This window comes from Wolffia australiana, chromosome 18 (assembly GCF_029677425.1).
Source record: "Wolffia australiana isolate 7733 chromosome 18, ASM2967742v1".
Classification (NCBI taxonomy): Eukaryota; Viridiplantae; Streptophyta; class Magnoliopsida; order Alismatales; family Araceae; genus Wolffia; species Wolffia australiana.
In genome coordinates, this window is record NC_135852.1 from 2,541,400 (window position 1) to 2,566,291 (window position 24,892).

The 24,892-nt window shown below is 42.1% G+C and overlaps 2 protein-coding genes across 4 annotated transcripts; one reads left to right on the forward strand and one right to left on the reverse strand.

Annotated features, from left to right (window-relative positions):
* Positions 1-2,859: 2,859 nt before the first annotated feature.
* LOC144714854 (bZIP domain class transcription factor (DUF630 and DUF632)) lies at positions 2,860-7,880 on the forward strand. Its single transcript, XM_078589643.1, has 4 exons — positions 2,860-4,299; positions 5,628-5,818; positions 5,906-6,129; positions 7,011-7,880. The coding sequence occupies exons 1-4, from the start codon at positions 3,114-3,116 to the stop codon at positions 7,705-7,707; spliced, it is 2,298 nt and encodes a 765-aa protein (XP_078445769.1). The 5' UTR covers positions 2,860-3,113; the 3' UTR covers positions 7,708-7,880.
* Positions 7,881-14,603: 6,723 nt separating this feature from the next.
* On the reverse strand, positions 14,604-24,593 carry LOC144715163 (DnaJ (DUF3353)). 3 transcript variants are annotated; one of them, XM_078590058.1, is made up of 5 exons: positions 24,470-24,593; positions 22,518-22,678; positions 22,366-22,433; positions 15,241-15,685; positions 14,604-14,878 (listed from the first exon to the last, which is right to left on the reverse strand). In XM_078590058.1, the coding sequence occupies exons 2-5, from the start codon at positions 22,637-22,639 to the stop codon at positions 14,728-14,730; spliced, it is 786 nt and encodes a 261-aa protein (XP_078446184.1). In that variant the 5' UTR covers positions 22,640-22,678; positions 24,470-24,593; the 3' UTR covers positions 14,604-14,727. The 3 variants fall into 3 exon arrangements, with proteins under 3 accessions (XP_078446184.1, XP_078446185.1, XP_078446186.1); XM_078590059.1 differs by having other exon boundaries at positions 24,377-24,471; XM_078590060.1 differs by lacking the exon at positions 24,470-24,593 and adding an exon at positions 23,258-23,277.
* Between the last annotated feature and the right edge of the window lie 299 nt (positions 24,594-24,892).

Here is a 24,892-nt window from a genome sequence, read left to right on the forward strand (position 1 = left end):
AGACAGAGAGCTAGAGAGAGAGAGAGAGAGAAAGAGAGAGAGTCAAAGGAGACAGAGTTAAAGGGAGAGAAGAGAGAAACTTGGCAGGGAGAGTTAGAGCTGGATGAGAGAGAGAAAGAGAGATAGAGTTGGAGTGAGAGCTAAAGAGGAGAGAGAGAGTTAGAAAAGTCAGAAGAGAGAGAAAATAAGAGAGAAACAGAGTTAAAAGCGAGAGGAAAAGGATAGAAAGAGAGTAATAATAGAAAGAAAAGGAGAGAGAGATTAAGAAGAGAGAAATAGAAAGAAAGAAAGAGAGCTAGGAGTGAGAGAAAAGGAGAAACAGGATTAGGAGAGAAGAAAAGGATAGAAAGAAAGAGAGATATAATAGAAAGAAAAGGAGAGAGAAAAAGGGTAGAAAGAAAGGGAGTTAGAATAGAGAAAAAGGAGCGAGAAAGAGAATTAGAAGAGGGGGGAAAAGGGTAGAAAGAAAGAGAGTTAGAAGAGCGGGGAAGAGGGTAGAAAGAAAGTGTTAGAATAGAGAGAAAAGTAGTGAGAAGGAGAATTAAAAGAGAGGGGAAAAGGGTAGAAAGAAAGAGAGTTAGTATAGAGAGAAATAGAGAGAGAAAGCTAATTAGAAGAGAGAAAGAGAGAGAGAGAGAGAGAGAGAGAGAGAGAGAGAGAGAAAGAGAGTTAGGAGAGAGAAAAAAGAGATGGGAAGAAATTTTGGAGAGAGAAAGAGAGTGAGAAGAGATAATGCAAAGAGAAAGAGAGCGAGTAGAGAGAATGGAGAAAGAAAGAGACTTAGAAGAGAGAATGGAGAGAGAAAGAGAGTGAGAAGAGAGAATGGAGAAAGGAAGAGAGTTAGAAGAGAGAGAAAGGAAAGAGAAAGAGAGTTAGAAGAGAGAGAAAGGAAAGAGAAAGAGAGTTAGAAGAGAGAAAAAGGAAAGAGAGAGAGTTAGAAGAGAGAGAAAGGAAAGAGAAAGAGAGTTAGAAGAGAGAGAAAGGAAAGAGAAAGAGAGTTAGAAGAGAGAGAAAGGAAAGAGAAAGAGAGTTAGAAAAGAGAAAAAGGAAAGAGAAAGAGAGTTAGAAGAGAGAGAAAGGAAAGAGAAAGAGAGTTAGAAAAGATAAAAAGGAAAGAGAAAGAGAGTTAGAAGAGAGAGAAAGGAAAGAGAAAGAGAGTTAGAAAAGATAAAAAGGAAAGAGAAAGAGAGTTAGAAGAGAGAGAAAGGAAAGAGAAAGAGAGTTAGAAGAGAGAGAAAGGAAATAAAAGAGAGTTAAGAGAGAGAAAAAGGAGAGGAAGAGATTTAGGAGAGAGAACGAGCGTGAGAAGAGAGAAAGAGAGTTTGAGGACAGAAAGAAATAATGACCAGAGAAAGAGACTTAATAGAGAGAGAAAGGAAAGAGAAAGAGAGTTAGGAGAGAGAGAGAGAGAGAAAGTCAGTGGGGGAGAAAGAAAAATGAGAAAGGAAGAGAATTACGAGGCAGAAAGAGCGTGAGAAGACAGAATGAAGAGAAAAAGAGAGTTAGAAGAGAGAAAAGGAGAGAGAAAGAGAGTTAGAAGAGAGAGCAAATAAGAGAGAAAAAGATTTAGGGGAGACAGAGGAGTGCTAGAAGAGAGAGAAAAGGGGAAAGAAAGAGAGAAAGGAGAGAAAAAAGCAGGAAAGAAAGAGAGTTAGAAGAGAGAGAAAAAGGGGAGAGAGGAAGAGAATTAGAAGAGAGAGAAAGGGAGTGGAAAAGGGGAGAGAGAAAAATAATTTGGAAGAGAGAAAAACCAGCGAGAAAGAGAGTTAGAAGAGAGAGAAAATCCACAGAGAGAGAGAGTTAGAAGTAGAGAAAAAGGGGAGAGGAAGAGAACTAGAAGAGATAGAGAAAGGGAGTGGAAAGGGGGAGAGAGAAAAATAGCTTGGAAGAGAGAAAAACCAGAGAGAGAGAGCAAGAAGGGAGAGAAAAAGGGGAGAAAGGAAGAGAGTTAGAAGAGAGAGAGAGTGAAAAAGGGGAGAAGAAAAATAGTTAGAAGGGAGAGAAAAAGGGGAGAAAGGAAGAGAGTGAGAAGAGAGAGAGAGTGAAAAAGGGGAGAGAGAGAAATAGTTAGAAGGGAGAGAAAAACCTGAGAGAGAGACTTATGAGAGATAGGCATCGGGGATCGGATCAGAGAACGAAAATCTTTTGGATCGGACTTATGAGAGAAAATCTTTCGAATCTTGATCGAAAGATTCAAACGAACAAATGACGATCAAAAGTTTCGAACTAACAGACCCTTTGTTCGTGTTTGATCAAAAGTTTCGAACGAAAAATTTGGTCTCTTCATGTTCAATCGGCCATTTGTTCGAACTGTTCAAACAAGTTCGAATAAATGGCCAGCTGCCGCCAGCGACTGCCAGCGACTTTCTCTCTGGCGGCCGCTGGCTAATCCAATACTGCAGGAGCCAAACTGAACACCGAATTAGGATCTGAACACCGAATTCTAACATTCGATCCAAACAGCCATCTTGTTAGAGCAATTCAATCGGAATCCGATGAGCAGATCAGGTTCAGATCTGTCTGAATCCCGAATCCCTAGAAGGGAGAGAAAAGCCAGAGAGAGAGAGTTAGAAGAGAGAGAAAAAGAGGAGAGAGGAAGAGAACTAGAAGAGAGAGAAAGAGAACGAAAAGAGGGGGGGAGAGAAAAATAGTTAAAAGAGAGAAAAAAACCGGAGAAAAAGAGAGTAAGAAGAGAGATAAAAAACCAGGGAGAGAGAGAGTTACAAGAGATAGAAAAACACAGAGTTTTAGAGAGAGAGAAAGAGACCAAGTCTGTCACTTCACTCAGTGTCAGTGAATTCAGCTCAGCGCACCTCCATCATCATAAATACAACCAAACCAGTGCAAGCCAGATCGAAAAACAAAACACCAAAAAAAAAAAAACCCAAAACACCCACATCGTTCTTCAGTCTTCACTCCCCCCCCCCCTTTCTTCTCTTCTCTCCCTTCTCTCCTCCTCTCCCGCCATCTCCCCTTCTTCCTTCCTTGTACCGACCAACTCCCTTCAAACCCACCATCTCCCCTTCTTCCTTTCTTGTTGTTCCGAGCAATTCCCTTCAAACCCACCATCTCCCCTTCTTCCTTTCTTCCTTGTTCCGACCAACTCCCTTCAAATGGGCTGCGCTTCCTCGAAGCTCGACGCCGACGACGTAGTCCGCCGCTGCCGAGAGCGTCGCCGGCAAATCCACCACGCCGTTCTCTCTCGCCACCACTTCGCGGCAGCGCACTCCGATTATCTCCGCTCCCTCCTCCTCGCCGGCTCCTCCCTCTCCGCCTTCTCCAAGCTCCACCGCCACCTCTCCCTCTCGTCCCCAGTCCTCCTCCCTCCTCTTCCCCCCTCCCTCTCCCCTCCCTCGCCGAAATCCCATCTGGGTCTGAAGAAAAACCCCAACAATTTCCACCATTTGCCTCAAAATTCCTCCTTCACCGCCAATTCTTCCTCCATCTCCCCACCCTCGCCGAAATCCCATCTGGGTTCGAAGAAAAACCCACGTAATTTCCACCATTTGCCCCAAAACTCCTCCTTCGCCGCCGATTCTTCCTCCATCTCCCCCCCATCGCCGAAATCCCATCTGGGTTCGAAGAAAAACGCCTTCAATTTCCCCCATTTGGTCCAAAATTCAACCTTCGCCGCCGATTCTTCCTCCATCTCCCCCCCCTCGCCAAAATCCCATCTGGGTTCGAAGAAAAACGCCTTCAATTTCCCCCATTTGGTCCAAAATTCAACCTTTGCGGCCTCCCCATCGCATTCTTCTTCCTCCAACTCCCCCGCCTCGCCCAAATCCCATCCGGGTCCGAAGAAAAACGCCTTCAATTTCCCCCATTTGCCCCAAAATTCAACCTTCGCGGCCACCCCTTCGCAGGCTTCCTCTGCCTGGGACTGGGAGAAGTTCTACCCCCCGTCGCCCCCTTCGTCGGAGTTCTTCGACCGGCTCCGAGGAGGAGCATCGGACGGCGATCCTCGCCCGGGGGGGCCTCTCAGGGAGGAGATCGACGGCTGTAGGGGGCGGTTTAGCTCGAGCAGTAGCTCCTCCGCTGTATCGGAAGTGGATGGTGGCCGTTGGATGGGGCTGCCGTCGGAGTTTGGGGCGTCGGCGGCCGTCGGATTGTCGGAGGAAGAGGAAGGGATGTCGTGCGAGGAGTCGGTGATGAAGATGGTGGTAAGACATCGCGATCTGAACGAGATCGTGGCGGCGATTGATGAGTGTTTTCGCAAGGCGGCAGCGGCGGGGGAAGCCGCTTCCAAGCTGCTGGAAACTGGGCGGGGTCAGCCCGAGCGCAGCCTCCGCCATCTCAGAAGTCAGTCCGACCCTTTATCATCATCATCATCATCATCATCGTCATCATCGTCTTCATCTTCGTCTTCTTCTTCATCATCGTCGTCATCATCTTCATCATCATCATCATCATCATCTTCTTCTTCTTCTTCATCGTCGTCATCATCTTCATCTTCTTCTTCTTCTTCTTCTTCTTCATCATCATCGTCTTCGTCATCATCTTCACCGTCATCATCATCATCATCTTCTTCTTCTTCTTCATCATCGTCGTGGTCATCATCATCTTCACTATCTTCATCATCGTCGTCGTCGTCGTCGTCTTCTTCTTCATCATCATCATCACTGTCATCATCATCACCATCATCATCATCATCATCATCTTCTTCTTCTTCTTCTTCTTCTTTTTCTTCTTCTTCTTCTTCTTCTTCTTCATCGTCGTCGTCACCTTCTTCATCATCATCATTACTATCATCATCATCATCATCACCATCTTCATTGTCGTCGTCATCATCATCATCATTGTCGTCGTCATCATCATCATCATTGTCGTCGTCATCATCATCATCACCATCATCATCGTCATCTTCTTCTTCTTCGTACTCATGATGATGACGCAGATGAAGATGACCCTTTCTCTTCGTCTTCAACTGCATCATTATTATCATCATCTTCTTCTTGTTTCTTCATGATCATCATCATCGTCTTGTACTTCTTTATCATCTTCATATTCATCATGCGCATCATCGTCGTTATCATCATCATCATCATCATTTTATGGTTCTTCTACATCCTCTTCATTTTCATCCGGGGCATTTTCATCCTCATTATTATTATCATCATCATCATCTTCTCCTTTCTTCATGATCATCATCATCATGTTATGGTTCTTCTACATCATCTTTATTTTTTTTATCCGGGTCATCTTCATCCTCATCATTATCATGATCATCATCTTCTTCTTCTTTCTTCATGATGGTGATCATTGTCACCAACGTCATCATCTTACGGTTCTTCCTCATCATCTTCATTTTCGTCAGGGTCACCTTCATCATCATGATCATCAGCATCTTCTTCATCATCATCATCGTCGTCGTCGTCATCATCATCATCATCATCATCATCATCATCCTCATCATCATCAACATCATCATCCTCCTCTTATTCTTCTTCTTTTTCAGCGGCTTTTTATCATCATCATCATCATTAGCACCCTGTCATTCTTCTTCTTTTTCAGTGGCTTTTTATCATCGTCGTCGTCGTCGTCACCATCATGTTCACCATCGTCATCATCATCATCATCATCATCATCATGTGTAGCTTCGTCTTCATCTTCTTCTTTTTCTTTTGCAGAGAGGGTATACCACTCAAACAGCCTCCTCAGCAACTTGTCTGCAACTCTGACATCGAAGCCGCCATTGGAGATCCGATACGAGCTCGACGGCGGCGCCATGGACGGCGCAACCAAGGAAGGGAACAACAGCCACTGCTCGGCCCTGGAGAAGCTTTTGACTTGGGAGAAGAAGCTCTACAGGGAAGTAAAGGTGCGTTCTTATTGCTCTTTCTCTCTCTAACTTTGAGCCACTTTCTCTCTCTAGAATTGAGGCAATTGTGCTGTGGGGGTGGTGTAGGAGAGAGAAGGGGTGAAGATTGGGCTGGAGAGGAAGCTGGCAGCGCTGCAGAGCATGGAGAGGAGAGGGAGAGTGGACGAGAAGGTGGAGAGGGTGAAGGCATCCATAGCCAGGCTGCAGTCTCAGATACTGGTCAGCTCGCAGGCCGCTGAAACCACCTCGTCCGCCATTATTAAGGTTCGAGACGAGGAGCTCGGCCCTCAGCTACTCCGACTCTGCTCTGGGTGAGTGAATCATTCCCCCCCCCCTTCTCTCTCTCTCTATCTCTATCTCTATCTCTCTCTATCTATCTATCTCTTTCTTTCTCTCTATCTCTATCTCTCTCTCTATCTATCTCTATCTCTCTCTCTATCTATCTCTCTCTATCGCTTTCTTTCTCTCTATCTCTATCTCTCTCTCCATCTCTTTCTTTCTCTCTATCTCTATCTCTCTCTCTATCTCTACCTCTCTCTCTCTCTCTATCTCTATCTCTCTCTATCTATCTCTATATCTCTCTCTATCTATCTCTATCTCTCTCTCTCTCTATCTATCTCTTTCTTTCTCTCTATCTCTCTATCTATCTCTATCTCTTTCTTTCGCTCTATCTCTCTTTTTCTCTCTATCTCTATCTCTATCTCTCTCTCTCTCTATCTATCTATCTCTTTCTTTCTCTCTATCTCTCTATCTATCTCTATCTCTTTCTTTCGCTCTATCTCTCTTTTTCTCTCTATCTCTATCTCTATCTCTCTCTCTCTATCTACCAGTTTCCTCCCTATTTGCGACTTCCTCTTTTGTTTCTCTCTCTAGACCACGCCCTTCTTCCTCACCTCTTCATCTCTGGTTTCTCTCTCTAGACCTAGCCCTTCCATTCTTTCTCACTACTTCATCTCTGGTTTCTCTCTCCGGACCCCCTAATTGGCGGTTTCTCTCTCTCTAGACTCCATTCTTTCCTTCTTTCACTGGGTGTAAGATTTCTCTCTGTAGTTCTTGGTTCTTTCCTTCTCATCATTTCATCCTTGATTTCCCTCACACATCACTGTTTCTCTCACTCTACCAAGATCTTCCCTTCTCTCTCTACCATCCACAGTTTCTCTCTCTAAAACTCTCTTTGCCTGTCCACTACCAGGATGGCAGGCATGTGGAGAGTAATGAACCAGCTCCACGAGGCCCAGGCACAGATGGTGCAACAAGTGAGGGGCCTAGTGGACAGGTCACCTGCGGTGGAGCCCACCTCCTCGCTGCTCCGCCACGCCACCAAGGACCTCGAATCGGCCGCCGCCAAGTGGCACACCACCCTATTCCATCTCATGCAGCATCAACGAGACTACGTCCGCGCCCTCCTCGCCTGGCTCCGCCTCTCGCCGCCAGTCTCCGGTGAGCTCTGCGCTTTCTGTGAAGACTGGGTGGCGGCGCTCGACCGCGCCCCCGACGCCTCCGCCGTCGCCGCCGTCAAAAGCTTCGCCGCCGTCGTCGCTGCCATCTCCCTGAAGCAAGGCGAGGAGCTGAAGATGAAGAAGAGGGCGGACGCGGTGGCAAAGGAGCTGGAGAAGAAGACGCTGGCGCTTCGAGCCGTGGAGAAGAAGCTGTACAGCGGATACGTCAGCAACGGAGATCCTCTGGTGGAGCGGCGGGCGGAGGTGGTGGCTTGGCGGCGGAAGGCGGAGGAGGAGGCGGAGCGGCTGGTGGCGGCAGCGAAGATGACGAGGGAGATGACGCTGAAGAGCGTTCAGATCGCGCTGCCGGGGGTGTTCCAGGCCATGGCTGGGTTCTCAGGATTGTTTGCAGATGCTCTGGAGGGGGTTTGCTGGCGTTATAATTGTTGAGAATGCCAAAATTCCAACTTGAAATTAGAACCCATGAAATCTTATTACTTCCCTGAAGAAGTATCACATTGAGGTGAGTGAGTTGAAAGTGATGTGACTGGTCAGCTTCCTTCAATATCTTGTAAACACCATAAGCCACATTTCAAGAATGACCAAATTTTTTTATTTTCAAATTTTGATGTCAGCTATATGTGCATATTGTGGATGCACTTGTTAAGAATCTCAATATGAACCCATGTGTTACCATGCTGCTGAACTTCAACACTGGACAGGGAGAATAGAAAGTGATTTGACCTCTGAATTTTTTTAAATATTTTGTTGAAGCCACATCTGATCAATTTTTGAAATTGAAAGTCTCCTAATTTGTCTTGTGCATGATATCACCCTAGTGTGTTTACTTTGGGAGTAGGTGTTTAGAAGACCATAAAATAAACATAGAGCATATTGAAATTATTATTATTACTTAAGTGGGAAATTTAGGGTGACAGCAGCCCCCAGTATTGAATAACAATCGGCAGTTCAAGTTTCACTAGCTGAGTTCAGGACAGATTTTTAACTGGATAGAACAAATATATTTTATTTTATAGATGGATAATAAGAAAGACAAATCCATCAAATCAGAATTCCCTAAATTTCATAGATTATTTATACATTGATGAGACGTTCACCAGATGTCACCTGATGTATGAGAGAGTATTTAAATCTTATAATGCCAATAGGCCTTTGATTCACAACTAGAATCCCCATGTTAAAGTTTTTGCAGCTTGGTTACAGTCTAGGGATAGTGGCAATGCTCTTAGTTGATCCTTAGTACACTTAAGGGGGACTCGTCGGAAATAAAGGTAGAAGATGACTTTTTTCTTTAAGACTTCATAAATTTTTAGTGTCTCAAAGCTTCTAAAAATAAACATGTAGAGTTCTATTATATACCTGTAGAAGTTTTAGAAATAAAAGCTTTACTAGAGGATAATTGGGATCTGTGGTCTTATACGCCATTATCACTAGTGAAATGGATGAATATAAATATACTTTAATGACTATATTGTTATTTTTTGTCTAAATATGAAATTCGCATAGTAGAACAAATACAAACGAAATGGAAGCATTAAACCAGATTAAAATATATTGATGATCAAATCACACTGTGCAGAGTCATATCTGGAACAGTTTATTTCCTTAAATGATTGATCTCAAGCTGCAAAGTGTCCAGCGTATAGACAGCCATGTGGTCCTCAACACATTGTATATTGTTTTCTTATTTTTTATAATTGTTTTCACAGATCTGGGAAGATCTTCTCGCTATTTTTGTCACATTAAGAGGGGTGGGTACTCAAGAAGCAAGATAGAAGAGGAGGGCTTCTGAGATGAGACTTTCTTGGAGGTTTCTCACATGGGGACTTTGCTTATTTTATAATTAACAGATTCTTCATAAAACCTTTACGACGTTAAGAATATCATCTGACATCCCATAAATCTAATACAAGTGACTCTCTACACCCATGTGACGGTCCAGTTTATACCTCCATAAGCCCAGTAGCTCTTTATTGGCTAGCTTAATTAATTAGCTATCTCCAAGATATTAGATTAATTTAATCACAGATCCATGAGGCAGAAAGCTACAACACATACTCTGGAAAGTAAAATAGAGTTCATCAAGTCTTTCATGAAACCTGTCTCTCATCAATTACTCTCATATAGTTCCCTATATTTGAAACACTCTTAGAATGGCTTAGGGCATGGCCAGCTTCAAAACTCTAATCACTAATCCTAGTTAGGGCTGATTCATAAAAAAATTCTTTTTTTTCCAATACATCTACTACCTTATATAAGGACTTCATCATACCATCTTTCCCGAGTTAGTTTTTTCTTCTTGACTACACAATCACCCTCATGATTTTTTTTTTCAATCGGAGTTGAGCCTATTTAGGAAACGCAGGACTGCAGACACAATAAGTTATAGTCAAAGCATAATAGTCTGTCCACAAAATGTCCATGGTACCTCTTGTCGTAGGAACACATAAAAAACTGTGAGATAAATCTACCTAATAGATAGTCATGTATAAAATCACCAATGAATACATAGAAAAAAATTCAGTGAACTATTTCCTTAAAATCATGTACTATCTTTGGTTCTTCACTTATCTCTTAAAATCTCATCTCTATGTATTTTTGTAGATATCATTTCCAATCATAACATACTTCTGAACCTCATTATCCATGCCTCTATTTTTAAACATATCCATTTTACCTCTATTAAAATATCCCTTCTCTACAGAAGGATCACTCTCTTCGAATCTTTTTTTTTCTCCATCTCTATATAATCTCTTTTCCTCTAAATGTTTCTCCACTTCTTTAATATATTATTCACAGTGCCTCTTTAGACCGCATCTCAACTCTACTTCTCTCTCTAAGTATATAGTTATCTCGTGTTTTTCTTTCCCAATGAAGTGAGATTTCTATTTATTATTAATGGGCTGCTCAATTCTTCATTCAGCCAGTGAGACTAGTTGTTGAGACACACAGATATTTATGGAGAGAATAAATGGGGATGTAATGCGATAGATAGAGATGGTGGCATAGAAGGAGAAATGAATAGAGATTTAGGGAGACAGAAATATGGAAATGAAGAGCTATGGAAATGTAGAGATGGATTTAGACACATATAAAGAGAGAGAGAGAGAGAGAGATCAAGAGAGACAGAGAGAAAGAAAGATAAAGAGAGAGAGAGAGAAATATAGAGAAAAAGAGAAAAATGGAGAGAGAAACAGGGAGATATAGAGAGAAATAAAGACACAAATATAGATAAAGAGAGAGAAAAAGAGACAGAAATAGGGAGAAATATTGATAAATGGAGAGAGAGAGAGAAAGAGAGAAATATGGATGAATAGAGAGAAATATAGGTAGAGAGAGAGAGAAAGACAGAGAAATATAGGTAGAGAGAGAGAGAAAGACAGAGAAATATAGATGAGAGAGATAGAAATAAATAGAGAAAAAGAGACAAAGACAGAGAGAAAGAGAGATACAAAGAAAAAAAGAGAGAAATAGAGATAGAAAGAGTGAGAAAGAGATAGAAAGAGAGAGAAAAATAGAAAAAGAGAAAAGCTAGAAATAGAGAGAAATGAGAGAGAAAGAGATAGAAAGAGATAGAAAGAGAGATAAAAGCTAGAAATAGAGAGAAATGAGAGAAAGAGATAGAAAGAGAGATAAAAGCTAGAAATAGAGAGAAAGGAGAGAGGAAAGAGACAAAAGAGAGAAATAGAGAGAAAAGGGAGAGAAGTAGAGAGAAATAGAGAGAGAAAGAGAGACAAAAGAGAGTGAAAAAGAGACAAAAGAGAGAAATAGAAAGAGAGAGAGAACGAGAGACAGAGAGAAAGAAAGAGAGAGAGAGAGAGAGAGAGAGAGAGAGAGAGAGAGAGAGAGAGAGAGAGAGAGCTAGAAAGAGAGTGGCAACACTGCTGATTTGTCCCCACTGCACGCAATTCGGCGCCGACGCAGCCTCCTTTACATCTTCTTTCCCATCTTTCCACCACTCATCTCTTCCATCTCCACACCGCTCGCCTCTCTTTTATCAAATCCAAACTCCTCCATCGCCAAAACCCAACAGGGAAACTCCCTCTTTTTCCTGTCCTTGGCTTGAACAACTTCAACCTGCACTCCACTGCCCACATCGTCAGCTCATGGGCAACCGACCAAGCCTCATCTACAGTGCACAGTTGCACACCCATAACGTTAGAAAGAGAAAGAGACAACAAAGTCTACCCTTTTCTGGCAGTGCATCTCCTCAGTACAGGAAAAGAAAAAAAATCTCATCTCAGAGTAGCTGCCCACCGCAAAAAAAGATGTTCAGAATGACTGGGTCCTCAAAGTCAATTTTCCAAATTTTCTTCTTTTTTAACTTGATTCTAAATTTAACTTGGTCCTCAGAGTAGCTGCCCACCACAAAAAAAGATATTCAGAATGACTGGATCCTCAAAGTTAATTTTCCAAATTTTCTTCTTTCTGAACTTGATTCTAAATTTAACATGATACTAAGAATGACTGGGTCCTCAAAGTTAATTTTCCAAATTTTCTTCTTTTTCAACTTGATTCTAAATTTAACATGATGCTAAGAATGACTGGGTCCTCAAAGTTAACTCTAAAGTTTCTTCTTTTTAACTTGATTCGAAGTTTAACTTGGTCCTCAGAGTAGCTTCCCACCACAAAAAAAGATACTCAGAATGACTGGGTCCTCAAAGTTAATTTTCCAAATTTTCTTCTTTTTGAACTTGATTCTAAGTTTAATTTGGTCCTCAGAGAGCTGCCCACCACAAAAAAGATATCCAGAATGACTGGGTCCTCAAAGTTAATTTTCCAAATTTTCTTCTTTTTGAACTTGATTTTAAGTTTAATTTGGTCCTCAGAGAGCTGCCCACCACAAAAGAAGTTATTCAGAATAACTGGGTCCGTAAAGTTAGTTCCAAATTTTCTTCTTGTTTAACTTGATTCTAAGTTTTACTTGGTCCTCAGAGAAGCTGCCCATCACAAAAAAAGATATTCAGAATGACTGGGTCCTCAAAGTTAGTTCCAAATTTTCTTTTTTTTAACTTGATTCTAAATTTAACTTGGTCTTCAGAGGTCAATCTGAATGCTACTTTCTTCTTTTTCGTTTGATTTGTTTATTTATTTCAGAAGTTGAGAAGGGGTGCTGAAAGCCTCAGTATTTTGGTTTCATAAAATATTATATTTCTGCACAGTACCTTTGTTTCATGAAATATTCTATTTCTGCACAGCACTTTTGTTTCATAAAATATTCTATTTCTGCACAGTACTTTTGTTTCATAAAATATTCTTTTTCTGCACAGTACTTTTGTTTCATAAAGAGAGAGACAGAAAGAGAGATATAGAGAGAGAAAGAAAGAGATAGAAAGAGAGTGGCAAAACTGCTGGTTCGTTTATTTATCACAAAAGTTGAAAAGGGGTGAAAAAGGTCACAGGTATTTTGTTTCATAAAATATTCTATTTATGCACTGCATGTGAGAAAGGAATAAAACAAATCAGCCAAATTGATTAGGAATTTTTCCTCTAGCCAAATTTGTAGAAGATCATCCCAATACTAATTTCTTCTTTTTTATTTTGATTTGCTAATTATTACAAATGTTGAAAAGGGCTTGGGAAACCCAGGTATTTTGTTTCATAAACTATTATTTTTACACACTGCATGAGTGAAAGCAATAAACTAATTATCCAAATTGTTAGGAATTTTTCAGTTTAGCCAAATTTGTAGAAACTCATCTCCAAAATAATGTTGCGAGTGACATTTCTTGCTAGTCATCTGAATTATATTTTATTCCTTTCAATTATCCAAAGTTAATGGAAAAGAATTTCTTAATTTCTGTCGCCATCTCCATTAGTCTTCCTCAAATGGAAATTATAAATGGTTATCTGAATGTTCTTTATCATTGAAGCTGAAAAGGTTAGAATGAGTATTTTGTTTTGTATCATTAAGGTTCCGAGTTTTGTCAAACAAATCCATATTTTTCAATTGAACAAAGTTCATGTAGCTATAATATTTATAAATATATGTATAAGTTAATTCTAACCAATAGTCAATTCTCACCGATAGTTATCAAATAACTTCAATAATTAGGGTAGTCGTTCGAGTTGTAGTTTTTGGAAGAAATAGAGCAAGCTCATCAGGAACCTACCATGTTAGTGATTTTGCGTGTAGATAGATATTATCAAAATTCTCAATAAAGTTGAATCGGTAATTAAGAAATTACTTTCTAACTCAAAATAAAGCCAGAGAAGTAATATAAGAAGTAAAATATCATAAATTGTGGTGTTTAGAAGGTTGAGTGAAAAATATAACTTTTGAACAAAGGCATTATAATAGAAGACATGTGAGAGAGAAGAGAGATATGTGCAGATGAAAGAGAGAGGGATACGGGTATGAGAGAGAATGGTGATATGATGAAAAGATAGAGCACATATGAAAGAGATTAAGAGTCAGAGACATACAATGGGCAAAGAAAAGAGAGAGAGAGAGAGAAGGGTGTGTGTTTGTGTAACAGAGAGAAAGGGAGATAAAGAAGAGTGGGTATAAACTGTACTACAGAGAGAAGGTAAAGTCCAAGTGAGACAGAGGGTGGATAGTCATAAATATAAATATATGTATAAGTTAATTTCAAAATAAATTTATATGTATAAGAAAAAGAGAGAGGGAGAGAGAGATATAGAAGGGAGAGGATAGGGACTGGGTTACAGAGAGAGGGGCAGCGGGCTGATGAGACAGGTGGATAGTCAAGAATTATGATATATATATAGATAGAGAGAGAGAGAGAGAGAAAGAAGAGAGATTGTGTGACATTGAGAGGAGAAAGAAGAGAGAGGATAATGACTGTAGTACAGAAGTAGAGAGCAGGAAAGACAGAGGGTGGATAGTAAGAAACATAATTTTTTTCTTCAAAAGAACAGAAACATACTATCTTTTTGAAGAAACAACTATAATGATATATATGTATATAAATAGAGAGAGATGGAGAGATATATATGAATAAGAAAAAGAGAGAGGGTGTGTGTTACATTGAGAGATGGAGAGATAAAGCGAGGGAGAGAGTGCAGTTGGGAGAGAGGATGGGTAGAGAAATATAAATATGTGTAAACGGAAAGAGAGAGAAAGAGAGTGAAACTGAGAGGAGAGATAAAGAAGAGAGAAAATAGGCAGAAATATAAATATACATGTATACAGAAACATAGAGAGAGAGGAAGGAGAGAGAGAGTGTGACACTAAGAGGAGAGAGAAAGAAGAGAGAGGTGAGGGACTGTATTCCAGAGAGGAAAGTGAGTTCAGGTGACATTGAGTGGATATTCAGAAATGTATATAGAAAGACAGAGATAGAGATTCAGAAATCACCAACTTTAGAGAAGAGAAAACTCACCAGGCTTTTAATACTACACTAGAAAGCCAAGAGCCCTATTCAGCACATCCAAAATTGGGAACCCAACAACAAGAGAGAGAAAGGAATGATGAAGAGAGAGAACTCACTTCAAATACGTGGAGGAGACCCAGAGAAGGATATAGCTCAATAAGGAGGTGGACACTTCCAAGCTTCTCGGTCCCTTCAGCAGAGGAGGAATCACTGACACCATCAAGAAAGTGCCCAAAAGCCAGGAAAAGGCAAATGCTCCGATCCTGCGAGTCAAACAATTCATTATCGATTAATTAATTAAAATTATCGAAACCAGTCATTATCATCCAATTTTAGCAATTTTGTCTCATCCTGGTATAAATAATCACCTCCCACTGTTTTTCTCCGGCTTTGATATCAGCCCATACCCGACTATTTAAAAACATTTTCAGTTTTAGGATTTAGGGTTAGGGTTTAGGGTTTGGGGTTTAGGGTTTTGATGTCTCTGTAGTTTGCCACAGTTTTCGTGGCTTTTACAGATGTCTGCCACATTTAGCGGTAGATTTTCTTACAGATCAATTCGTAGAACAAAGATCAAAGCGACAAGTAAAGGAAAATATCAACAAGAATGAAAACATTGACTTACCCGTATAAGACTGATCTGAGACGGCTACGAAGTCTTTCATAAATGAAATACACCGATGCTATTAGAGAAATGGCAACCTGAAGCGTTGGGCCTTCTTCGGTGGGAAACAAGACAGTAAGAATTCCAAGAACAACGAACGCAATGGTCGTCTTGATGATGGTGTTTCTTGATGGAACCTGAAACCTGCTCGTCACAGCTTTCACAACACGTGACTGTTGCAAATCTCTCACTTTTTTCTTGATATTGATCTTGGGTCTTCTTCTATCGAGCAAGCTTTGAAGTATAATCTTGTCGTGGGCAGATTCTATGGCATCCACACTCGGTTGATGCCCGGCATATTTATTTATCAAAAAATTCCTCGCTCCTTGAATCTCTTCCTCCGAGGCATCTTGACTTATTCCCAGTCTTTTGTATGGATCTTTTACGTTGATCCTCGGAAATATACCTGGAAATAAAACAAGTGAGATATATACAAATATATTTATATTTAAGTTATTTTAAGGTCTTAGAAAACTGAAAGGACCAAGATGCAGGAGATTTGAGAGGGAGAGAGAGAGAGAGAGACTGGGGTACCTTAACTACAATTTCACTGATATTTTTGGCTCCCCTTCCAAATGGAGGGCTACACAGATTTAAAGGGTAAGGGAAGAACGTTACAAACCAGCGTGGTTTGTATCATCAATGGGATCAAAAGAGGGAAGTCTGTTGGGATGAACATCGCCAAGACTCGATGACGGAGAAGCAGGCAGAGTTGACATTGCCAGGGGAGAATCGTGATTGGGTGGACATCATCATCAGTCTAAGACGAGGAGAACTTCCTCGATGCAAGATACCAAATACTAGTAAACAAAGAGGGCTATGTCTTTTTAAGGGACATACCAGAGAGGCACACGATACAAAATGCCTTCAGGGGCAAAAGATACGACAGAGATCTTATCAGATAATGATATGATCCCCGGTAGTATAAAAATAAGAAATCCAATATTTTGTAGAGTCTGCTACAATGTCGTTTCCCAATGATCAAGTCAGAATGAGAACAGATAGAGATTGAAGAGAGAATAGGTCAGAAAGAGAACCACAAGGAAGATAGATGTTTGGACGCAATGCCACATTGCCCATTGCTCCCTTTCAAGATGTGGTGGATTAGTCTTCTGCCCGAAGTCTTATTCTCACGCGTACTTGCACGTGCCTTGGGCCATGCCCGTTTTATGTGGTTTCTCAGGTAAGTTATTGGAAAGTTTATATCGCAGAACTACCCTAATGATTAAATATCAATATGTTTCTAATGGACGAAAGTCACCGAAGATAATGTTTGATGTGTCCCGACAACATTAGTTGACAGTTTACCAATGAGGTCATCATCGTCAACCATCCACACTTGAAGAATTTTCTTCTCAACATCATCATTAACTAGGCCAGATGAAATTGGCAGTCGAAGTTGTCACTTCTTTTAGGTTGAATTTCATTGGTTTGATGCCTGATGGTCACTGTCAGCATCTAATCTCTTATTACCCCATCATCATCAATGTCAACTGCCAATGGTAGAAAACGTTGGCCACATCATCAACATTGAAAAGTGTTTACTTTAGCCAAAGGTACACTTATGGGGCATAGGATCGTTTGACTATTAATAGACAAGAAAATTTATAATAAAAAGTAATTGGGCGCGCAACAAGGTCCTTAAAAGGGAGGAGCAGAAGGAAAAAACAAGAATCAAGAAAACATACTATTCTTTTGCAAGAAAAGAAAACAAAGAAGTTAAATATCTTTCTCTTTGCTCATAAAAAAGAAGGAAGTTCTGAATAGCCATTAGAGCCAACCAATCCGTTCTTCCATCACGCACAGTCTCAATGAATTCTGATCCATCCTGTGACCCTAATATTACATATTTGCACCAAATATGTTTTTGTCCATAGTAAACCACGCTCACAACCTTTTCCGATTCAGATCAACTAATGAAAATCGAAAATACTGATCTAGGATTCGGATTGGCACCCTTCGACATCATCATCGACGTCATACAGCCCCGTTGATGTTGACGATGATTTCCAGGGTGGTCGTGTTTATATTGACATAGTCTCATGCCAACGACCTCCTGCCAGCTCCACCGCCACCTGGAGGTGAAGACGAGTTGACGCTGACAAGAGGGCTTGAACCATCTGTTGACAATGACCTTGATGTTGACTATTTTTTGGTGACTGATGATGTCAATGATTTGTTTTAAACCTGGACAGTCCACATTGATGTTGATGTTGACAACTGTTGATGTTGATCATTGCTTTGAACTTCTGTCAACCTGCCTCAATGTCATCAGGACATGCCAAATCCTATTAGGGACATGAGAAAAAATGAAACATTGATTCATGAGATACTGTAAAACAGATATTTACTGTCATCTTTCTTGTTTCCTTTTATGTCCCTTTCACCCATAGAAATAATTCTTTAAACCTGATAGGATCAGGTCTGGATCTATCAAGATGAATGTAGAAATCTAACTGAAATTACAGTTTCTCCTGTTCACTGCCACTGGATAGAAAGAAATATCGATCTCACACTGAATGAGAAGCAAAATCTAAAGAACAATATGCAGGGTAGCAGTGTGAACATGAAGACAAGATCAGAAGATGAAAAATTGGAGATGACTGCTGAATCGACTCACTCACCTCGAATTCCAGGCCCAACGGAAAGATTGTCAAAATATTGGTCAATGCCATTTGACCGGGATCGTGTTACGATACTGGAGTAATTTTAACTATCAAGATCTTGAGATATAGGAAATTGACTCAATAAGAGATTGGAAATGCGTGATCTCTGGATATAGTAAGTCACCGATAAGGAGATCCAATCTTCAAGTAGAAGGATGAAGTCACATACATGAGTTCGAATAAAATAAACAGTAACGAGGAATTGAAGTGCTAGAATGTCCTATCTGAGATCTGGAGTCTGGCAGCCGGATCGGACGTAGTCAGCTCCGTCGGTGGAGAATCTCCAGCCGGCAACTTCTTTTATATAGAGACTCCCACGCTTATTAGAAAGGTCGCACGTGCAGAATCGAATTGCACGTGCTTAGGCAGTCTTGTGTCTCCTCTTGCTTTGACAAGTCTTCGTCAGAGAATTATCCATCCTCCAGAGATACTTATCTAATGGAGGACCATCTCGCCACCGACACGGAAAGACGCCAGCAGCCACACCGAGCAGCATGAGCCGACGCCTGCGACCCATCATTCAAGTATTCAGTCTGACGACATCAGGTAATTATTTTATCATTCTTGTATATTCCCAATTGTAATTTCTTTTCGGATTGTGGACGGGCCTATTAGTGTTTTGGGCCACGTCCTTTGAATAGTTTGTTTATTTTGTCGTTTTGGGAAGGCTGCTCGTCAAGAGACAGTTCCTTCCCATTTTGGCCCAATTGTGCATGCCTCGACCCTATATAAAGGATGGCATGCCCAAGAGGCCCTTTGGAGTTGAATTTGAATTGAAAAGTTTCTTCATTTTTGGCTCCCCCCTCCTCCCCATTGGGAGATATCGTTTCTTAGCATTAGATCGTGGGAGAACGTCGCCACGCCCTGCCACATCAAAGATTTCCGTGAAGGAACCGTCGCCAACGTCACCACTGTAGGAAGCCTTTTCAAGTCCCCACATCAAGAACACGAAGTTATTGATCTGTTCACGTCCAAGAAGTGTCAAGAAAGACTGACTTGCATCGTTCTAGGAGTTCGATCCCCTCTGCCTGCGCCGTGCCGCCGCCGCCTTCGATGTTGCTGCCGCCAGCCGCGACTCTTCCGCCCTTGCTCCGCTTTGTCCCATTCGCCACTGTCGACACCGCCACCGATGCACCCGTCTCGCTCTCACCATAGCCAGCACTGCCCCTATCACGCCAAGACTCCGCCCTTCATTGCCATCCCATGCCTGTGTGCACCACCGTCTCACGAGCGCCACATCCGTGCCGTGTCCACTCGCGTCGCGCAGCCCATGTGCCATGCCCGCATCTCCCCAGCACGCAGCACCCGCGCTCTTCCCTCTGCGTGCCGCGCCTTCCATGCGGCCCCCTCTCCGTGGCTCCGCACAACCGCACGCCTGCGCTGTGCTGTGCCCCGCACACGACCACGCTCAATCCAACGTGCCTCGCGCACCCCCTGTCCACGTCTGTCACTCTCCATGTGTTTGTTCGTGTGAGTCCACGTTCGTGTGCCCAACGCTCATGTGTTGACACATACACGGACAATCCCGTGTCCGACACGCACCGGAGTTCACCTCTACCTTGATTCGCCATCGTAAAAACGCTCCTGCCGGTTGTTTTCGTGCCGATCACCAACTTCTCCGGCCACGTTTTCCACCTCGGACTCGCTCACTATTACAACAGGCCTTAGCCCAACAGGTACGTCGTCATCCTAATTGATCATCCGAATGAAACAGAATTATCTCATACTGTTCATTAATTTTAAAGAATGCATCTCAACAATATCGCATTTCTTAACGCGCACCCGTACTCCTTGTGTTGTAACACATGCCGATTGATCCTGGCCGGCTACGTGTTACATCATACTGGTATCAGAGCTGGTCTTGTTAGCTTTCGCTTATAATGGCCGGTCGTATATCTCACCTAAAGTTTTCATTCACATTGTGCACGACATATCTAGAAATTCATATCATCCATTGCACGTCATCTCATCGCATTTTTTAGAACCCGTAGTGAACCTAAGCAGGACCATTGACCATAAAAATGGTTCAAATTAGGGCACAACTACGGAACACCATATATAGTGAATACATCAAGGAGGATCCCATATATGATCCCGACATCGTGAATCTTCTACCCGAAGACCCACAAATTGATCACTTCCAGGACGAACGTCCTGAAGACATGGAGGCTGAATTTCCTGTACGTGCAGCTAGGGATACCGCAACCCGGGTCCCTACCCCATCTAGTGGGTCACCTAGACCCATCATTCCTCAAACCGTGTCTCTTCCGTCTCGGCTCCTTCAACTCGGCAGCCGTCAAGTGGAAACTTAGTTGCTCCATCGGCAGATGAAGTTCCGCGACGGCTGGGCAAGGCTACGATGAGGAGTAGCCCCACTCCACCGCCGGCCAGGGAAGCTACACCGCCGCTGACCGGACGACCCAATGGGCAACATGCATGCCAGCAACGATATTAGCGCCAACAGCATTGGGAGAATCACCAACGAAGGTCACCATCTCCAGATCGGTATCGCTCATCGCGATACCAAGAAGACTGTCACTATCTCTCGGATAGGAGTTTCCGTCAACCGGAAGCTCGTTACTTCCCACGAGGAGATGGCCCCGTTCACGCCGAACAACATATGGGGAGTCAACAGTATGATACGCAGGGATACCCATATGGGACGGCACCACCCCCCTATGTCGGCCCCAACACATGTTGCGCCCCATGCGCAAAGTTACACTATTGGTCCGAATGGACCCACGTATAATGCCGGACCGAACACCATCCCCAGACCATATGGTCCGACTACCAGTCATGCCCCTAACCAAGGGCCGTATGTTACCGCCGCGCCACACCTATATGGGGCGCCCCCGGTAAATTCAACATATCCTACACCGTACATGCCGGCGCCGACATATGCGCCACGAGAATCCTACTACGTTCCTGAGCCTCAACCAGTGCCACCTACGTCACATCAAGTAGATCCATCTACGCGTCCTTCAGATCGGCCGACCTATGGGCCACCACCAACTTACGGACCGACTGCCCCCACGGCAGCCCAAATTGCACCTCCACCTCCGTACGTACACCCAGTACCCCAAGGATATGGGGAATATACCCTGCCGGCAGTCCCCAATGTTACCCCAGTTCCTGAGCTCAGAGAATATTATGAGCCACAAGACGTTCGACGACAAGCACCAGCTCGACGTCACTACGAGGAAGACGAAAGAGATCGCCGAACGGAAGCACATAGAGATATGATCCAGAAAAGCGTCCGAATGGAGGTTCCCATCTACGAAGGGTCACAAACCCTAAAGATTACACGAACTGGGAATCCGATCTGGAAAGCTATTTCCAGTGGTATGACATGGATGATGACTTATGTGTGTCATACGCTGAAGCCCGGCTTGGTGGGCAAGCCAAAATTTTCTGGAAGAATGAGAGAGAAGCGGCTCGGCATCGTGGAGATCTCTCTCCCACTTGGGAACAAATGTCGAGGCGACTTAAGGATAAATACGGTCCCAAGCTGTATATGACCCAACTCTCGCTTAAGTGGATGGATCTTAAGCAAGGAAAGTGAAAGGTCAGTGATTACATAGAGGAACTCAAGGAATTCCGGATGCGATGTAAATTTGTGGAAAGTCCACAAGTTCAAATCGCATCCAGTAGTTCCCGGGGTAAAGAGGAGAAGCAGGAGGGATCTGAGGAAGGGTCAGACGGATGGGGAAGGGTCGACCGGGGACAAGCCAGCTGAAGATGCGGTGAGGTACATACGATCATGAGGAACGGGGATCTCAGAGGGAGGGAGAGAGGACCTAGACGTGGAGAGGGGGGACTGGAGACCTTACTTCAATCTTCTTCTTGTCTGCCCTCCTAAAGGGAGGGTATCCCTATTTAAAGGAATTACACAATAGCAAAATGACTAAAATGCACTTACGGGCTAATAAGACGAGACTACCCCAATGATATGTTGAGGATCCTATCAAGGATCCTATCAGGGCATCCCTATTTAAAGGAGAAACATCACGATCAAATGACTAAGTTGCCCTTGTGGGCCAACATGACAAGACTACCCCTAGATAGGTTGATCGTATCAGAGGTACATCAGGAAGCTGCCAATTCATTGAACTGGCTCAACTTACACAGACTGCAGCATTCAAGACCTCAACACTATCCTGTACCACTCATTTATTCGCATAACATTGTAAAATAGGTGAGATCCTTGGTCCTATATTCAAAATTTTGGCATAGAAAAAGAATTTGAAAACATCACAACACGTCAATAGTCAGAAGATAAAGGAGATTATTAAATGGGATGAATTGAATAGCTAATGACGAACAACCATTTCAGTAAAAAAAATTTTTAAGGCCAATTAGTAACAAAACAATGATAGTAAAATCTTCAAAGAGCTAAAATATCAAATACACGACAAATTACCATTTGAATCATCATCTGTATAGCTAAAGGAAGCATCCATGGAAACATTCAGATGGCATGATCGTTTTCTGCAGTAAATGTAAAACAAGTTAAGAAAGAAGTTTCAGAAAGCAATGGTCAAGTAGACAAGAGCACCTAGCAGAAGGTCACACCTTGAAGAAAATGACTGCTTCTTCTCAGCCTTTGAACTTGTTCCAATCAAACTAAATTGATTAGTACGTATCAGGCATGATGGAAGCTTTGTGTGTAGGCAAACAAACCCTGACGCTGACATCTATGCATATAAAAGGGAATCAAACGATCTCTGGAGTTCCTGATGAAGATATAATTTCAAAGAAATAAGAAAAAATTGAAAAAAACGAGTCAGTGATCAAGGCATTGCAAGTAAACATGAGTCAAGCGATCTTAGAGTTCCTGGTGAAGATATAATAACAGAGAACTCAGAGAAAAGCCAAAAAATATGAGACCTCGGATCAATACTCAAAAACCAAAGAGATTTTACGTAAACAGAAATCAAGAGCTCTTTAGAGTTCATGGAGAAGATAGAGTAACGAATAAATAAGAAAGAAGTGAAAACCATGAGACCCCTGATCGATGCTCAGAATTGCTAGCTCTCCAGAGGCAGAGTTCCCCAGTGGCCAGCCATTGCATATTAGGCTTAAAGAAAATATGATTTATGATTTCACTGGTAAGATGGGGCATAAATTCCCATTAAGATACATAATGGGCCTGAGCCCAGACGACAGCTTAATGGCTTAACATGCACGTTTGTGAATAAGTCAATTAAATAGTTTAAGGTGAGATAACCCTAAAGTTAGGCGCATTAGCGGATAACATAAATATCACATGGGAAATAACGGGGAGAAAATATAGTGAGCAGCCCTCTGCTTACCAATAGCGAATGAGATTGCACACACACAGAAGTCAAGCGGTCTTTGGAGTTACTGGTTAAGATATAATGATTAGTAAATTTTCAAAAAAAAAAAAAATATATATATATATATAATGATTAGTAATCAAGAAAGGAGTGAAAACCATGAGACAACAGATCAGTGCTCATGACAAATGAGATTGCATATAAAGTGGAATCAAGCGCTCTTATGAATTCCAAGAATAATCTTTCAACATTTCCCCAAGTTCAATGAATTTTCTAGGAAATAGTCGAGATGATGGAGGATAAATCGGCAACAGTGGCATGTTTTCAGGATATCACGCATGTTTTAAGAGTTCTCTCTACAATTTAGAAAAAAAGGTTAGGGGAGAAACCTGCAACGAACTATATGAAACATTAAATGCAAATTAAATCCCGAATATGATAGCAATATAGTGTTATGATAATATCGGGAAAAGAGGAAACAAAAAAAAAGGCCGAAGGTAATAAAAAATTATGGAATTGGTGTTTGACCCACAATTATTTTAGCAAAAAATTGAAACAAAGAAAAAAAATGGAAGAAACATGAGAACGATTGCCTTCCCGATTAAACAGCAAACTCAACATTCCATCAATAAACCTAGACGCGCCCCCAGAATATATCTCCTGATTTTTTCAACTAAATGAAAATTCTTCACCGAAACGAAATTCCCCACCATCTTCTAGACAATCCACAGTAGATCAACCAGACACGTTCAAAAACGTCATGTCCAACATTGAGCACGAAACGGAAGTATTTTTCACAATAATTGAAAGTTCTTCAGCAAAACGCAATTTCCGGGTATCTTCTATACCATCCAAAGTAGATAAAAAATCCCCGGCCAAAGACGCCCTGCCCTACATTGCCCACAACACGAAATGATTTTTCCTAATTAAGACAACTCTTCAGCAAAAACAAAATTTCCGGCCATTTTCCGCACAACCCACGGTAAATAAAAGATTCATGATCAAACACGCCCCATTCCCAAACCCACGCTGAAAATTACAGCCAAATGAAGAAAAAACGAAAAAAAAAGCCAAAAAAAACCACACGAAGAGATAAACCACTGAAAATGAACATCGTTCAGCAGAGATTCATACACTCTCTTAGATTTCCTACTTCCATCTGTGCGCCAACATCTAGAGAGAGAAATGCAAGGAAAGGGAAGAACAGCAAGAGCGGAAGATGCTTACCTCGGGCGATAAGATGCGGTAGAGAGAGAAAGAGAAACGAGGCTTTGACTGCCTAATTTTCCTTTCAACTAAAACTGGGAAAGAAAAAGGGTTTAAGGGGGCCGGTTCAACGCGAACCGGGTTCAGTTCCAGACCGGTTCAAGAGAATAGGGTGGAATTGAGTATCTAATTGCTTTTTTTTTTATGGCAAAAATGATGGTGCCGGGTACGTCCAACCCTAGGGTTGTGCCCGTAGTCCGATCCAGCCGTGCCCTGGATGCCACCCAGGGGGTTTTTATTTGTAAAGTATAGTGTTTTTCAATGTTTGTGGGCGTGGATCGAGTATATATATCCCAATTACACTCGGATCCCACTCGTCCATGCCCATAGTTAGGGAAAAGAAAAGATACATGAGTGATACCTCGCGGACGCTCGAGGAAGTGT

Coding starts and splice junctions, on each gene's coding strand:
- LOC144714854 (XM_078589643.1), top strand. CDS start 3,114: ATGGGCTGCGCTTCCTCGAAGCTCGACGCCGACGACGTAGTCCGCCGC. Junction 5,819..5,905: donor AGCTCTACAGGGAAGTAAAG/GTGCGTTCTTAT, acceptor GGGGTGGTGTAG/GAGAGAGAAGGGGTGAAGAT. Junction 6,130..7,010: donor CTACTCCGACTCTGCTCTGG/GTGAGTGAATCA, acceptor GTCCACTACCAG/GATGGCAGGCATGTGGAGAG.
- LOC144715163 (XM_078590058.1), bottom strand. CDS start 22,639: ATGTCAGCGTCAGGGTTTGTTTGCCTACACACAAAGCTTCCATCATGC. Junction 22,434..22,517: donor AAGCAGTCATTTTCTTCAAG/GTGTGACCTTCT, acceptor CATTTACTGCAG/AAAACGATCATGCCATCTGA. Junction 14,879..15,240: donor CTCAGATCAGTCTTATACGG/GTAAGTCAATGT, acceptor TTTGACTCGCAG/GATCGGAGCATTTGCCTTTT.